The 14,994-nt window shown below is 46.1% G+C and overlaps 1 protein-coding gene across 9 annotated transcripts in view; it reads right to left on the reverse strand.

Moving 5' to 3' along the window:
* The window catches only part of LOC137570379 (adhesion G protein-coupled receptor F5-like), a 271,619-nt gene that overhangs the window by 43,698 nt on the left and 212,927 nt on the right, over positions 1-14,994 (reverse strand). For all 9 annotated transcript variants that reach the window (XM_068279056.1, XM_068279057.1, XM_068279064.1 and 6 more), the window contains one exon: positions 9,545-9,721. In XM_068279056.1, the coding sequence (XP_068135157.1) occupies positions 9,545-9,721 (177 nt within the window). The remainder of the gene's footprint in view (positions 1-9,544; positions 9,722-14,994) is intronic.

Genomic DNA, 14,994 nt, shown 5'->3' on the forward strand with positions numbered 1-14,994 from the left:
CAGGGGGGCCTTGCCTCTGTGGGCAGCTGTCCTCTGTTTATTTCTCTCATCTATACCAGTATTTCTGCTGTCCTTTACTAATAGTATTGTAGTTATACTGTACTAGGAGTAGGACACTCACTGACTGTCACTGTTTATAGGCTACTAGCTAGCTCCTGCGTGTGTGCACTCACTCACTGTCTGTGTGTACACACACTCTATTTCCTTCTGATTACTGATAGATTATTGTTAGTTAGTTGTACTTACTTACTACTTACTCTTACTGTACCCGTAGGGACACTCACTGTCACTGTTCATATAGGCTACTAGCTCCTGCGTGTGCGCACTGCACTCACTGTCTGAGTGTACACACACAACACACACTATTTCCTTCTGATCGCTGATTGATTATCGTAATTAGTTAGTTCTACTTACTGTTACTACTTACTCTTACTGTACTAGGAGTCTAGGACACTCAGTCACTGTCCATAGGCTACTAGCTTCTGCGTGCGTGCACTCACTGTCTGAGTGTACACACACCCACACTCCATTTCCTTCTGATCGCTGATTGATTATTGTAATTAGTTAGTTCTACTTACTGTTACTACTTACTCTTACTGTACTAGGAGTCTAGGACACTCAGTCACTGTCCATAGGCTACTAGCTCCTGCGTGCGTGCACTCACTGTCTGAGTGTACACACACCCACACTCCATTTCCTTCTGATCGCTGATTGATTATCGTAATTAGTTAGTTGTACTTACTGTTACTACTTACTCTTACTGTACTAGGAGTCTAGGACACTCAGTCACTGTGTTCATAGGCTACTAGCTCCTGCGTGCGTGCACTCACTGTCTGAGTGTACACACACCCACACTCCATTTCCTTCTGATCGCTGATTGATTATTGTAATTAGTTAGTTCTACTTACTGTTACTACTTACTCTTACTGTACTAGGAGTCTAGGACACTCAGTCACTGTGTTCATAGGCTACTAGCTCCTGCGTGCGTGCACTCACTGTCTGAGTGTACACACACCCACACTCCATTTCCTTCTGATCGCTGATTGATTATTGTAATTAGTTAGTTCTACTTACTGTTACTACTTACTCTTACTGTACTAGGAGTCTAGGACACTCAGTCACTGTGTTCATAGGCTACTAGCTCCTGCGTGCGTGCACTCACTGTCTGAGTGTACACACACCCACACTCCATTTCCTTCTGATCGCTGATTGATTATTGTAATTAGTTAGTTCTACTTACTGTTACTACTTACTCTTACTGTACTAGGAGTCTAGGACACTCAGTCACTGTGTTCATAGGCTACTAGCTCCTGCGTGCGTGCACTCACTGTCTGAGTGTACACACACTAAATTTACTTGTGATTACTACTGATTATTGTAACTGCTAGTTGTACTTCCTGACTGTTACTACTTACTTACTGTACTAGGGGACACTCACTCAGTCACCTCACCAACCAACCCACTCCATTAAAGTACCCCACTTTTCACCCGCCCTTTTACAAAACTTTTGTCTATACGCCCAAAACATTTAAGATGTCTGGAAGTGGCAGCCAGCGCGGTTTGGGCAAGGGGAAGGGCAGCAAGGGAATCAGGAGGAGAGGGAGCAGCATTGTGGCAAGCCGCGGCCGCGGGCGCGCCACCATGCACAGTTCCGCAGCAGCAGCAGCAGCGTCAGTGGCTAACATTCCTCCCATAGCCACTGGCCGTGGACGCCTTGGGCGCCGCCCAGCAGGAGCATCTGCAACTCACGCTGCAGAGACACAGCAGCAGCAGCGTGTAGCACCTGCTCCCATTTTCCTCCAGCCGGGTCGGAAACGTCCCATTGAGGAAAAGGATGCAGACACTGTGGTGCAACTCATGACGCAGGATGAGCAGCCCGCCATCAGCTCTGCATCCGAGGCCTCCACCCTCACCACCACCACCACCCCTGTTCGCAGCAGCCGCCCAGCAGGGTCTGGGGAGGAGGCCAGTTCACCGTCACTCGCCGACCTGTCATTCAGCAGTCTTTTTACCCCAGGCATCATGAGTAAATTGTCTGCTGTTATTGGCGATCTTGAGGAGGAGATGCTGATGGGCACTTTGGGGGATGAGGGATTGGACAGCAAGACTGTGGCGACAGTCAAGCAGCCCATCCATGCATCAGGAGAGGAGTTTGGGGGGTCCTCATCCCAGCAGGACATGTTTCAGGAGGGGGAGGATGATGATGACCCGGTGACAGACAGAGACTGGGTGCCACCACCTCCAGGGGATGTCGTCCTCAGCAGCTCTGAGGAGGAGGAGGAGGATGCTCTTGTGGGCCTTGCAAGGAGGCGCATCATTGCAAGCATTGGCAGCAGCAGTAGGCAGGTCCCACAGCCTGCTGGTGTCTCAGGCTCAGCAGCAGCAGCAGCAGCATCTGCCAGTACCACCACCAGCCGCACCCAAGCCCCCCAAGCCCCCCCCCCAACCACCACAGGGAGATAGGCAGCAGCGCTTCCATGCCGTAGGGGGATGTTTAAGTCACCAATCTGGCGATATTTCACCATGCCCACTGTGTACAGCAAGTACGCCACTTGCAACCACTGTCAGCGGAAGTTGAGCAGAGGTGCAGACCCCTTAAAGTTCTGCACCAGCTCGCTCATCAACCACCTTGCGGCTAAACATTTCCACCAGCATGAGGAGTTCCAGAGGCTGAAGGCATCTGGTGCTGGCAGTGGCACCACACCCATCACTGCACAGCCTTCAGCAGCAGCAGCAGCAACAGCAGCCACCCGCCCTCCTGCTCCTCCAGCAGCACCAGCAGGAGTGCGGAAACGCACTGCTCCTCCCCCCTCTGCAACTCCTGCCGCCGACACTGAGGCCTGTTCTGGCAGCCAGTCCTCAGTGGCCTCCTCTGCTGTGTCTGCTGATTCCCGTGTCAGCAAAAGGCCACGCCAGAGCCTTTTGAGCGAGTCCTTCCAGGGGGTGGTTAGGGCTCTGCCTCCCAGCAGCCGTCGCGTGCGGCAGCTGAACGGCTTGCTGGCACGGGCCATGTGCTCCCAACTCCTGCCGTACACGCTCGTGCAGGAGGGGAGCGACATTCGTGCGCTGCTTGCTTGCGCAGCCCCAGACTGGCAGCTCCCCAGCAGACACTTCTTTGCCCGCAAGGCCATTCCTGCACTGCACCGCTTTGTGATGGCCAATGTGGAGCGAGGGCTGGAGCACGCGGTTGGTGAAAGGGTCCACGTCACCATGGACTCCTGGAGCAGCCGCTTCGGGACAGGCCGCTACCTGTCCTTCACTGTCCACTGGGTCAGCTTGGTGGAAGGGGGTGAGGATGGGAGAGCAGCAGCGGGCACAGCAGCAGCAGCAACACAGTGGGTGGTGCCACCCCGCAGGGTCAGGGGAACTGCAGCAGGTTCCTCCGATCCTCTGCCATCCTCCGGCACACCTGGCCAAACCCCCCGCCTCAGCAGCAGCGTGAAGGCCCGCCACTGCCAAGCGCTGCTGCACTTGGTCAGCCTTGGGAAGACCAAGCTGACGGCAACCCATGTGTTGGCCAAACTCCAGGAGCAGGAGAGGATTTGGCTGACCCCCAGAGGCCTCAGAGTCGGAGAGGTGGTGGCCGACAATGGGGCCAATCTGGTTGCCGCAATAGACAGGGGAAACCTGACCCACATCCCCTGTCTTGCCCACGTGCTGAACCTGGTGGTGCAGAAGTTCCTGCGCACCTACCAGGGGATGGGCGAACTGCTGGAAACGGCAAGGAATGTTGTGCGTCACTTCCGGCGCTCGGCTGCAGCCTGTGCGAGCCTGGAAGACGTGCAAAAGGAGCTGGATCTGCCACGCCATCGGCTGATCCTTGACGTTCCGACTCGCTGGAACTCCACCCTGGCGATGTTGGAGCGTCTGGTTGAACAGAGGCGCGCTGTCAAACAGTACCTTGCCCTGGCCACTGTTTCCGCAGCTCAGAGAAGGGACAAGACCAGCAACTTCCCGTCCATCGTCCCCGATGATGACTGGAGGCACATGCAGCAGGTGTGCTTAGTGCTGGCTCCCTTCCTGCAGGCCACAAACATGGTGAGCAGGGACCATGCTATGGTCTGCGAGTGGGTGCCCCTGGTTTCTCTGCTGAACAGGGCCCTCGATGCTTTGCTGGAACAGGGAGCGGCAGCCTTGGACCAGCAGGAGCGGCAACCAGCTGCGCAGTCCACCTCTGAGGGGGAGGAGGAGGAGGACTTGGTGGAGGTCCCTGACCTGGCTGCTGATGAGGGGGATCAGCACAGCGCAGCTGAGTTGGTGCGGGGGTGGAGAGAGGATGAGGCGGCAGAGGAGGAGGATGAGGACAGCACTGACGTCGATGTGCCAGCAGACGTGGCCCGCCTCTTCCCAATGGCAGCGCACATGCTGACGTGCCTGCGCAGGGACCCCAGGGTGATCCAGATGAAGCAGAGGGAGGACATCTGGATCAGCATGATGTTGGACCCACGCCTCAAGGGGAAGTTGAGCCAGTTCCTGCCGCCTGCAGGAGGAGACCCAGCGCAACAAATAAGGAGCTTGCAGCAGGCCCTTGTTGAGCGCTTGGAGGAAGCCTTCCCCCAGCCTTCCACCCCCACTGTCCAGCAGCCAGCACAGAGGCAGCAGCAGGTGCCTGCATCCAGCAGCAGCAAGCGCCCCACAGACCTGCTGTCTCTCAGCCACGAGCTCTACAGGACTGTAGAGGCTCCGGCAGCAGTGACTAGAGAGGAGATGCATGCAGCAGCATCCTCCTCCGGTCACAGCCAGCGCCTGACCCGCATGGTGGCTGACTACATGGGGTCGTACAGCGGGCTTGACAGCGATGCCCCTGTTGATCCCATGGAGTATTGGGTCAAGCGCATGGAGATCTGGAGCGAGCTGGCGCAGTACGCCCTGGAAGTGCTGTCCTGCCCCCCTTCCAGCGTGCTGTCCGAGCGCTGCTTCAGTGCAGCTGGTGGCGTGGTCACCGAGAAACGCTCACGTCTGTCTCACAAGTCTGTGGACAGACTGACGTTTCTCAAGATGAACCAGGCGTGGGTGGAAGGCGAGTTCCTGGCCCCTGTTGTCGGCGAGAGGGGGACATGAACTGGCTGCCGGAACCATCGTTAATGTGCCTTACCACCCTTTACCACCTCCTGGCTCCTGCTCACTAAGCCAGCCTGGTTCACTTTGACTATTACGTCGCCTGCAGCCACACATTTTACACCTACAGTGGGCTGCTGTGTACTGCCCTTCTGCTGTCTGTCTGTGTTTCCCACTGCCAGGGTACACAGAATTACCTTCTGCTGCCACTCTGCCACCAGCTATTACGTCAAACAATAGCTATATTGGTTGCAAAACCAAAACCAAACAAACCATAAAAAAAAAAAAAGGTTTAATTTTTCTGAGGTGCCCGGGTTGAAAACTGTGTTGTCCCAGTTGTGTATTGGACACAATGTGGGCTGCACGACCGCTGTCTGGGACCTCCTGTTGTGTTTATTTACAGCCCTGGTATCACCGCTAGGTACCAGGGCTATTATGTCACGGCGAGCTGCCTGCCTCATTGACTGCCTGCTGCCACACACTCATCCTCCTCCTCCTGCTGCTGAATTTACCTCCTGCTGTCTTTGTGTTTCCACTGCCAGGGAGCACATACAATGGCGCTTCCAACATGCGTGCGCCCACCAGCTATTTGTTACGCTCAAAAATAGCTGCATTTCTTAAAAAAAAAAATTGAAAAGAGAAATACGTGAAGAAGAAGAAGACGATATTGAAAAGGAAGGAGAAGATGAAGATGAAGATGAAGAAGAAGATGAAAAAGAAGAAGAAGATGAAAAAGAAGAAGAAGATGAAGAAGAAGATGAAAAAGAAGAAGAAGATGAAGAAGAGGAAGAAGAAGAGGAAGAAGAAGAGGAAGAAGAAGAGGAAGAAGAAGAGGAAGAAGAAGAGGAAGAAGAAGAAGATGAAGAAGAAGATGAACAAGATGAAGATGAAGATGAAGATGAAGATGAAGATGAAGATGAAGATGAAGATGAAGATGAAGATGAAGATGAAGATGAAGAAGAAGAAGAAGAAGAAGAAGAAGAAGAAGAAGAAGAAGAAGAAGAAGAAGAAGAAGAAGTATATACAGTAACACTACTGAACAAAATTAAGGACACAACTTCTCTTTCCACATTTTTTTTTAAAGGAACATCCCCACATAATCACTTGCTGTTGTTACTTGGAAAAAAAGAGGTTTCTTGCATCATTCACCCTCAAAACAAGTGTTGGAAGCTATTTAAGGCCAATTCGAATAGTCAGCTCGAATAGTGAGCTCGAATACCGACTCGAATAGTGAGCTCGAAGTCCGAGGTCGAATCGAATAGTAAAAATTATTCGACTCGAATATTCGACTGACCTCGAATAATTTACTATTCGAATTCGACCAAACTCGAATTTTAAAAAGGGGTATTTGAGCATCACTAGCTCCCTGTTTGCAAAACGCTAGTATTGAGACACTTTTGTTATGTGATCTGAGGAAGCGGACTGCGGTCCCCGAAATGCGTTATCATTCAAGTGCCTGGTTTCTATTAAAAATGTTATTCGTTTATTTGGGCTACCCCCTTCCTTTAGAGGTAAGCCTATTTATTTATGTTTTATCCAGCTGACATTATCCCTTCCACATATTATATCTTGACGCTCCTCCTCCTTCCGATTACCATTCTTTGATTAGCTCCTACCTGTCTGAAGGCTCACTTTCTCCTATTCCCACACTTACTCCTCTCCATGCCTGCTATCTGTTGGTGTACCACAAAGCTCTGTTCAGTGGCGTAGCTAAGGGCCCGGTGCAAGTTGTACATGGGGCCTCCCAAGCACTCTATACATAACAATTGATACAGCAAACCAAAACCTGCAAAGGACAACAACAGCGTCAGAGGTGAAAGTAGGGGATGGGAAACCGTTTGATTACTACTATTTAAAGCATCTATAGAAGTGATTATTACCAACACAGAGCCAATAGAGAGCTAATATTGTGCTTGAGAGAGTGCCCCTTGGCGTCCCTCCGACCCAAGGGCTCCGATGCGGTCGCTACCTCTGCAACCCCTATTGCTAGCCTACGCCACTGGCTCTGTTCTAGAGCCTCTTCTCTACTCCATCTATACTCATCGTCTGGGACAAATAATATGCTCTTTTGGTTTCCAGTATTACCTCTACACTGATGACACTCAAATCTATCTTTAAGCTGACCTTTTTACATCATTATCTCAAGTCACTGATTCTGTCTGCTGTTTCTGCATCCATGTCATCCCTTTTTTAAAGAGTAACTGTCAGGCTGCAAAAGCTAATTTAAACCTCTATTCTCCTGTGTTAAAGAGACACTAAAGCGAAAAAAAAATGATGATATTATGATTTGTATGTGTAGTACAGCTAAGAAATAAAACATTAAGATCACATATATCAGTCTAATTGTTTCCAGTACAGGAAGAGTTAAGAAACTCTAGTTGTGATCTCTATGCAAAAAAGCCATTAATCTCTCCGACTTTCAAAGTCGTGGAGAGGACTGTTATCTGACTTTTATTATCTCAACTGTAAGTGAACTAATTACTTTTTCTCTTCCAGAGGAGAGGTCATTAGTTCACAGACTGCTCTGAAAGAATCATTTTGAATGCTGAGTGTTGTGTAATCTGCACATATTAGAGAATGACGCAATGTTAGAAAAAACACTGTATACCTGAAAATAAAAATATGAGGATATTTTTTTTGCTGCTAATCTAGTAATTATTCATAGTACACAACCCATTCACTATATCATATATTTTTTTTTCGCTTCAGTGTCTCTTTAAACAGTTTAGAAGGAAGCCAAAAAGGCAATACTGAAGTTAAAAATCTCTCTTACTGTGATGTGTGCTGAACAGCAAGGCTGTTATTCCCAAGCTCTGTAAGGAGGCCGGCAGGACGCATAACAGATACTGCAAAGCATTCTGGGGCTGCTTCTCCCCAGTGCACTACCTTGGGTCATCCCCTTCATTTCCCTATCCTGCCTTAAGGCTGCTTTCACAGTTACAGGCTCATGTTACAGCAGTTTCTAACAGCAGCAGCCTAAACTAACAGCACTGAAAAATCACAGGGCACATGTTGTTAGAGTATACTGCATGAGTCCACTATTGTTCCTAGCCACATGGCTAATTAATATTCACTGCACAGTAGTGTTGTCCATTAGGATCTTTTTTGTGAGTCGAATCATTAGGAAGCAGGGGGGATATGAAATCACAATTGGCTTTATAGGAGACAGACAAACATGGAACCTGCCATGAGCTGTCAGGAGCATCATTCTCTGCAAATCCTATATAAAAATTCTGTGAAATCCAAACGTGGACAGTGAAATGCATATGTAATGTAAGTAGAGCCAATATTTAGCTACTGATATATGTGGTTTTTTTTTTTCTCTGAGACCCTATACCTAACAGCTCCTCTTTAAACTTAACATGAACAAAACAGAAATGGTGATATTTCCTCCATCTCTCTCTGCTCTCCCCACCTATACTTACAATGAATGCAGAAAATATAGAAAATACTCCAATAACCTTAACTCCTGAGGCTCACTGTCTGGGGATAACTCTAGACTGAGCGCTCATTTCACTCACATATTAACACATTAACAACCTCCTGCTACTTCCATTTCAAAAATATATCCAGAATGCATCCCTTCTCTACACAAGAGGTTACTAATATACTTGTATATGTTCTAATCATGTTTCGTCTTGATTACTGTAATATCCTACTCTGTGGCCTACAAAAAAAACAGACTGACACCTCTCGAGTTCCTTCTGAACTCTGCTGCTTGTCTCAACCATGTCTCCTCCCGCTCTGATAGCCCTTTCTGCCAATCCCTCTGTTGGCCACCAATCACTCAAAGGATCCAGTACAAATTTCTAACACTATCATACAAAGCTCTACATAGGCTATTCCCCTCCATACATTTCTTTTTTAATCTCCAGATATCATCCATCCCGAAAACCTTCACTCCTCCCAAGAGCTGTTATCCAGCTTGGTCACCTCTTCTCACTTTCGCATCCAGGACTTCTCACAAGTGTCACCTCTCCTTTGGAACTCTCTACCACAGCCTGCGTTATACTCCAAACCTGGAAATTTTCAAATGTACCCTCAAGACATTTTTTCAGACAAGCTTATAATTTGCTATAGCTAGAATTTTAAACTCACTGCCTCATCTGCTAAACCCTTTGTCTACTCCCCCAGTGTCTCCACCCCAATACCCTCTAGATTATAAACCCGCAAGGGCCCTTTTCTTTCCTGTTTCTGTGCAATTAATTGTATGTATCGGTGCTTGTGCCACTGGTTGCCTTGATTGTACAGTATGCTGAACTTTATGTATCAATGCTCCCCATTGATGTATGTTTTGCATGTTGTACACCACTATGCAATATGTTGGCGCTCTATAAATAAAAATAATAATAAATAATTGTATGCAAATTGTATTCAGCCTGGAGCTGGGCCAATCAGATTAGACAGAAAGTTCTCTATTTGGTCCAATTCCAAGCTGCATACAAGTCACTTGAAAATTGGCATAAATTGGCATAAACAGACATACCTCCATCATTTTTGGGGCCACTATTACGCTTGCATTTGCCACTATAGCTATGATTTCTGTCATGACCTCTATTCCCTTTTGGTTCTGAATGGACTCTGACTCATTGATGGCCGAAGAAGAGAGATTCTGAAGAGCGTTCTCCAAGGACTGTTGCACTTGAGGGCTGTTGACTGCATCCTATGTAGAAGCAATGTAAGAGCAAAAAGAGTTTGAAGACGGTGTTTAAATAAACATTTTTTTAAACTCTCTGTTTTCTAAAAAAAAAAATTCTTCCTGATCCGGAGTGGGGGTGGGGGCAGGGGGTGTGGTTACCGGGCGGGGGGGGTGTTGTTTGGGGGTGGGCGGATCGGTTAGCTGCCAAAACCGCCGCCCTTCGACGCTCCTGTGGGCCGCTCTGGCCCCATTCACTTTTGTGACCTCTGGGTCACGACACTGGAAGGAGAGGGAGGCATGCAGGGAGGCGGGGGAGTGGCAGGGTGCGCGGCCAGTGAGAGAGAGCTGCCCAATAGCAGCCTAGTGGGCGTTTTGAACAGGGTATCCCTCATCTCTACTTACTCTCTGAGATAGCGACAAATATTGTTGCTAATTTCAGGGGTCTATAGCGCTGTGGGGGGTGGGGGGAGGCAGGGAGCGGCGGTGTGGGGACACAGAGGTATGTCAGGAGGCAGAGAACATGCCTCTGTGTCCCATCTGCCCGCCCCCCCCCCCAAGGAACCGCCTCTGGTTCTCTTTAAAGTGGATCTGAATTATTGAATGGGACAGAAGGAGAAAACAGAGAATGCATGTATGTATTTAGAGAGTTTAGCCTGTCTAATTCATCCTTATCCATGACTAATCAAAATTGTAATTTGATCCCTTCAACTCTGTCAGCTCAGAAATCTCCTCTGCCATGTCAGAGCAGCTAATTTGTAAACACAGGATGTTAACCCTATGTTTGCTTCCATGAAGGCTGAAAGTAGACACACTGCAGCTTTATTGCATTCTTTGTATCAGTTGTAACAAATAAATGTTTTCTTTAAAGGCTATTATGCTGTTGTGTTTCTTTTAAAGCAGAGAGGAAGCTTTGAGTTCAGGTCCGCTTTAAAGGACATCTAAAGTGAGAAGAATAGGGTGGCTGCCATCTTTATTTTGTTTTAAACAACACCAGTTGCCTGGCAGTCCTGCTGATATCTTTGGCTGCAAAAGTGTCTGGATTACACACCTGAAAAAGCATGTGGTTAATCCAGCCAGACCTCAGTCAGAAACATCTGATCTGCATGCTTGTTTGGGGTCTATGGCAAATGTATTAAAGGCAGATGATCAGCAGGACATCCAGGCAATGTGCACTGTTTAAAGCGGAATATAACCCTGCATTTCAACTTTGCTCTAAAACATTATTTACAGTATATTATATGCAACCAGCATTTTTTTTTTACTAGACCAGCATTGGAAGGGTTACACAGGGCTTTAAAGTTCCTGGAGATGTCTGCAGACGCATCGGAAGCTGACATAGATACATTTTGTTTACATAAATGTATCTAAGTGTTGAATGTGACTCACTCTCTCTGACTGAGAAGGAGCTGGAGGACAGCCAAAGAGTGTGTAACATTTCGCAATAGATACATTTAACTAAATAGAATGTAACAATCTGAACTTCTGCATGTCTCTCCACGGCACTTTAAACCTCTGTGTTTAACCCTTCCAATGCTGGTCTAGTAAAAAAAATATGCTTTTTGCATATAATATGCTGTGAATAATGTTTTAGAGCAAAGTTGAAATGCAGGGTTCTATTCCGCTTTAAAAGGGAATCATCATGTCAGCCTCCATTTCCATCTCACTTTAGGTGTGCTTTAAGAGTGCCTAGTACCTTGAAATTACATTTGATTGGCCCCATTGTAAGTGGCATACATTTGGCGTTAAAGAGACTCCGTAACAAAAATTGCATCCTGTTTTTTATCATCCTACAAGTTCCAAAAGCTATTCTAATGTGTTCTGGCTTACTGCAGCACGTTCTACTATCACCGTCTCTGTAATAAATCAACTTATCTCTCTCTTGTCAGACTTGTCAGCCTGTGTCTGGAAGGCTGCCAAGTTCTTCAGTGTTGTGGTTCTGTGATGCATCTCCCCCCTCCTGGCCCCTATATGCACACTGCCTGTGTGTTATTTAAATTAGGGCAGCTTCTCTCTTCTCTCTTATCTTTTACAAGCTGGATAAATCCTCCTCTGAGCTGGCTGGGCTTTTACATACTGAGGAATTACATACAGGCAGAGCTGTCTGCACTCTGCAGGAAGAAACAGCCTGACACTTCAGTGGAAGATAGCTGCAGGGGGAAAGAAACACACAAATGATCTCTTGAGATTCAAAAGGAAGGGTGTATACAGCCTGCTTGTGTATGAATGTATTTTCTATGTGTGGACATACTGTACATCAACCTACTTCCTGTTTTGGTGGCCATTTTGTTTGTTTATAAACAAACTTTTTAAAACTGTTTTTAACCACTTTTAATGCGGCGAGGAGCGGCGAAATTGTGACAGAGGGGAATAGGAGATGTCCCCTAACGCACTGGTATGTTTACTTTTGTGCGATTTTAACAATACAGATTCTCTTTAAGTCTGCATGTATCGATTTTCAAAATTGCGCATACCAAAAGATTATATGAATACAATACAATACAATAACATTTCTATAGCGCTTTTCTCCCATAGGACTCAAAGCGCTTAGGCTCTTTCAGATTTAGTAGTTGGTAGTAGGATGAAGTATTCACACAACAAAAGTTTTATTTCTGCAAATGCCAAACTGAACAGGTGGGTTTTCAGTCTGGATTTAAACATGTCCAGGGATGGAGCTGTCCTGATCTGCTGAGGTAAGGCGTTCCAAAACGTATGAAGAGAATTCATCTTGGAAAAAAAATCTAATTTATTAGATTCTGATAACTTACAAGTGCAGGGCTCTTTGCATTTTGTGACTTGAAAATTGTGGTATGTTTTGTTAATCCACATCACCTTACAATTGTCACTCTAACTTATTTTGTTGTCCACCCACCACTTCTATATTATAATATGTACTATATCTGAATTTTCATGTTTAACGTTAGTATTATAATGTTACCAGAATTGCTATGTACTGTATGCCACGATCAAGCGTGGGAACATGACCAAAACTGTTTTTTTTTTTTTAAAGTAGCTAGTTGTGTTTTGAAAAAGTTGATTTTAAAATGTTTGCAAGAAAATGTAACATTTATTGGACTGCAACTGCTTTAGTCTCATTTTGTTCTTTTATTATTTTATTTATTAATTTATTTTTTGCAATGCTTTAATCTATAAAACACTTTTTTTCTCGAGTTAATTGGGGGAACGTTTTAAAATTTAAAGTGGTCGTATACATTTCCTTTAAAGGGTACATGAATTGAGGAAAATTATTTAAGATAAACACATGACGTAGCTGCAAATGAATATTACATACTAGCCTCATAGTCAGTTCCTCTCAGAAGCTCACCATTTTCTTCTTACAGGGATCCCTTCCAGTTCTGACAATATTTTGTCAGAACTGAAATATACCAGTTGCTGTCAGGTATATAAATATCAGCAGCTGTCAGTTACAACTGAATGTGCAAGTTAATGTCCATGTTTCCCTATGGCTCAAGTTGGTGATATTACAGTTTAACAGTGTGCTGACCAGGAAGCTGTTATGGGGCAATGGCCATTTTTAAAATGGAGGATAGAGAATTCCATTGATCACAGTGGACAAATAGGACGCAGGAGAGGAAACAAAAGATTGAGTAGTAGACTACACAGGAGGTAAGTATGACCTGTGTATGATTATTTAGACTTTTCATTTTCAGTTCAGGTTCTCTTTAACAATTTCTTGGAAAAAAGGCCCCAATGCTGTCCATTTTTTGCATTTTTAGGCAAGATGCACACTTGAACATGCAGCCAAATCACTTTTGTGCATCAAAAAGATAGCTGCATGCATGTCTTTTTCACATGCAGCTACATTTTTGACCCAAAAAAGTGCAAGCAGAGGACAATTGCGGGGACGGACGGTTAGGCAGGCAGTGTCCCCCTTAAGGTAGGTAGTGTCCTGTTTTAGTTAGGAAGTGTCCTTCTTTAGATAGGCATTGTTCCTCTTCGGCCTTTAGCACCCCCCCCCCCCCCTTTGTTTATGCAGTGTCCCTGCTAGGTTATTGATTTACCCCTCTAGGTAGGCAGTGTTCCACTGACACCTGAGGCGAAAATAAACTAATGAAATAAACCAGTGCTGATCGTAATGGAAAAAGCTACGCTTACGGATCATTACGCGTAATTTTACGCTATTACGCATTACGAAATTACGCTTACGGCATAGACATTCAATTTCGGTACATGTCTGTAATTACGCATTGCCCTTACGCAATTACGCGTAAGAATACCGTAATTAAAGTTGTTACGTTATAGGCTTACGCGTAAATTCCTACTAGCAATTAATGCGTAAGGTCATGCTGCCAAGCGGAAAAGTTGACGCATGGATCAATGTTAGGTAGCCGCCGACTTTAAGGGTTAATAGCAAAGCCCCCTTAAGTGCTAAGAGCCTCAAATTTGGAGAATATATTAAGGAGATCAGAAGGAATAAGAGGGAAAATTTTTTTTTCAAAAAGACCTTATAGTTTTTGAGAAAATCGATGTTAAAGTTTCAAAGGAAAAATAGATACATTTAAAAACCCGCCGACTTTAACGGTTAATAGCAAAGCCTGCTTAAAATTTAGAAACACCAAATTTACAGGGTATATTAAGGGGATCAGTGGGAATAAGAGGAAAAAATTTTTTTTCAAAAAGACCTTATAGTTTTTGAGAAAATCGATTTTTAAGTTTCAAGGGCAAAAATGTCTTTTAAATGCGGAAAATGTCAGTTTTTTTTGCACAGGTAACAATAGTGTTTTATTTTCATAGATTCCCCCAAGTGGGAAGAGTTTTACTTACTTCGTTCTGAGTGTGGGAAATATTAAAAAAAAAAACGACGTGGGGTCCCCCCTCCCAGAACTCTTTAACCCCTTGTCCCCCATGCAGACTGGGATAGCCAGAATGCGGAGCACCGGCCGCGTGGGGCTCCGCACCCTGACTATACCAGCCCGCATGGTCCATGGATTGGGGGGTCTCGGAAGGGGAGGGGCAGCCAAGCTTTCCCCTCCCCCTCCGAGCCCTTGTCCAATCCAAGGACAAGGGGCTCTTCTCCACCTCCGATGGGCGGTGGAGGTGGAGGCCGCGATTTCCTGGGGGGGAGGTTCATGGTGGCATCTGGGAGTCCCCTTTAAAAAGGGGTCCCCCAGATGCCCACCCCCCCTCCCAGGAGAAATGAGTATAGAGGTACTTGTACCCCTTACCCATTTCCTTTAAGAGTTAAAAGTAAATAAACACACAGACACTTTGAAAAAGTATTTTAATTGAACAAAAAACATAACCACGAAAAAAGTCCTTTAATATTCTTAATTAACCAT

Source organism: Hyperolius riggenbachi, chromosome 4 (assembly GCF_040937935.1).
Source record: "Hyperolius riggenbachi isolate aHypRig1 chromosome 4, aHypRig1.pri, whole genome shotgun sequence".
Lineage (NCBI taxonomy): Eukaryota > Metazoa > Chordata > Amphibia > Anura > Hyperoliidae > Hyperolius > Hyperolius riggenbachi.